General features: G+C 30.5%; 1 protein-coding gene across 2 annotated transcripts in view; it reads right to left on the bottom strand.

Annotated features, from left to right (window-relative positions):
* Positions 1 to 146: 146 nt before the first annotated feature.
* The window catches only part of tspan11 (tetraspanin 11), a 27,876-nt gene continuing 25,522 nt past the window's right edge, over positions 147 to 2,500 (bottom strand). For both annotated transcript variants that reach the window (XM_073838214.1, XM_073838215.1), the window contains one exon: positions 147 to 1,527. Coding sequence is in view for 1 of the 2 variants with exons in the window: in XM_073838215.1 (XP_073694316.1) it covers positions 1,468 to 1,527 (60 nt within the window). In the remaining variant the exon portion in view is untranslated. The remainder of the gene's footprint in view (positions 1,528 to 2,500) is intronic.

Genomic DNA, 2,500 nt, shown 5'->3' with positions numbered 1-2,500 from the left:
TCAAACCCCCCCGTAATTCGCACCCTCCTCGCGTGGTTTTCAATTTTAAATTGAAGACGAGTTCTTGTCCTTGAAGCAAGTTAATGCATTTGATTCATTTGTGTTTGTCTCCATCTACTGGCTAAAGTGTGTCAGTACACGAGGAATATGTCAACAAAATAAGTTTATTTGAAATAGACTTTTTAAAAACATACAATAAACATACAGCTGTTTCAGATAAATCTGCCCACAAACGGATGCAACAGTCTTAAGGCAAAGAATTAATGCATGAAAATGCATACACATTCAATCTACAAATACATAGCAGTATTTAAGTTAAAGATATTAGATCAACTAAGAGATGGTTAAATGCATTTTTAAAAACAACCTAAAGACTTTCGTGCAGCTCAGATAAGAGATTGTTTTTTTAAACAACATAATCTGTCATTAGCATAAATCAATATTTAGTACAGATGAAAAATAAGAATGTAACATTAAATCTTTTTCTTTTTCCCAACCATTTTTTTTCCCCCAAATGACATTGAATTTCAATAAGGCTGACGTTGCTGTGGCAACTACATTAAGATTTTGCAGCTGTGATTTGTGTATTGCAATGCAATGAAGCTCATTCTTTTCCTTCAATCTGCCAAATGTTTCATGACACAAACCTAAACGGGAGTTCATCAATTCAGTGAAATCTCTTATAAAATAAGTATACCATTCAGCCAGTCCATCTGAGGGAAAAGCATTTTGTAATGTTTAAAAAGCATTATTGTGAATGATATTTAACACTAAATTTAGATTCAATTTAGAAACAACTACAGAGGAGATCCACAGATTTAAAAGACACTTGTTTACTATAATGCCAAAACTATTTTTTTCACAAGTTAAATTATGATTATAGAGTAAGTTTACAAGAAAATATTATTTTAATCTTTCTACTTAAATTTCATGTTTAATTCAATGTTACTTGCATTGCAACAACAACAAAAAAACAAACAAACATGTGAAACAGTAATCTTTCCACAAGCTTCATACACGTTTTAAATGAAAAATAAAATAATGAATGGTCTTATTAACCATTTTGACATTGGTCCAGTGGTTTTTTACTTTTTTTGTGCCCATAAGCAGGTTCCCACACCTGCTTATGATCTAGCAGCACATTACATATATTAAACATGAGAGAATAAAAGCAAATATGTGATTATTAATAAAAAATATTTTGATATATGATATTATAATTTACTTTAAGTACAAAATAGAGGTTTTTTTTCTGACTACATGGCAATATACCACATATTTTAAGACTATTAGGGATCACAAGAAGGCAACAATAGCAACATCTGTCTAAAAAATGTGGCAAATAAAATATAATAAAGCCCTTATATCATTGTAAATGGTTTTGGTCATGCATTTTAAAAAGAAACAGTAATACAGCCGTGTTTGTGTGTGTTGGAGTGTTGGAAAGGGCATATGTTTTTCAAGAAGTCAATACGGGTCCAGTTTAATTCGCCTGTGCAGGCAACAGGTGAACACCATTCCACAAATCTGAAAAACACACACAGAGATGATTGAAAATGTTTCAAAGTAGTATGGAAATGATAAAGATTGGTGTTTATATTGCATTTGACTAGATAAGATGGCCATCAGCTGTTTTTTCATGTCTGGTGGACATTTGTCTGGTCAAATACGCACAACGTGAACTAAATGAGATTCTGGCAGGCATCAGGCAGCAAAACATTCCATAAAAAGAGCTCCAACAATGTCAGGATGAATAATGAAACAAGTCTTGAGATTCAGCATTTACTTTTGTTTTCAATTAGGTCAAGACTTCAAATGCAAAAAATTAAAGCTTGCTGAAAATGTAACTCACCCCTTAGTCCATCTAAAATGGAGATGAGTTTGTTTCTTAATCAGAACAGATTTGGAGAATTTCAGCTTTATATCACTTGCTCAAGAACAGATCATATGCAGTGAATGGGTGCCGTCAGAATGAGAGTCCAACAGCTGATAAAAACATGACAATAATCCATCTCTAGTCAATCAATTAATGTTTTGGACTGTTTTTCACTTACTAATTTCTCTCCGGGTTCAGAAAAGGTCACATTTTCACAAAAAAAAGCAATATTATGGATAGAGGACTCAAATTTTAGTTGGAAGCAACAGTTTGAAGTTAAAAACAATTGTTTTTAACTGTGATTTCTGTGATGGCAAAGCTAACAAAAAGACTGAGTTTGGGGTCAGTAAGATTTTAAAAATCTTTAAAAAAAGTCTCTTATGACTGCAATTACTTGGACAAAAATACAGTAAAAACTGTAATATTCTGACATATTATGTCAATTGATTTAAAATAGCCTATCTATTTTAATATATTTTAAAATGCAATGTTATTTCTGTGATGGCAAACTTAACAAAAAAATTAATTTGGGTTTGGTATGATTTATAAAATCTAAAAAAAAAAAAAAAAAAAAATTATATATATATATAATATATATATATATATATATATTATTATTATTAT

Source organism: Garra rufa, chromosome 4, assembly GCF_049309525.1.
Source record: "Garra rufa chromosome 4, GarRuf1.0, whole genome shotgun sequence".
NCBI classification, from domain to species: Eukaryota; Metazoa; Chordata; class Actinopteri; order Cypriniformes; family Cyprinidae; genus Garra; species Garra rufa.
Note: the sequence above shows the minus strand (reverse complement) of the source record. Positions and strands in the feature narration are given on the sequence as shown.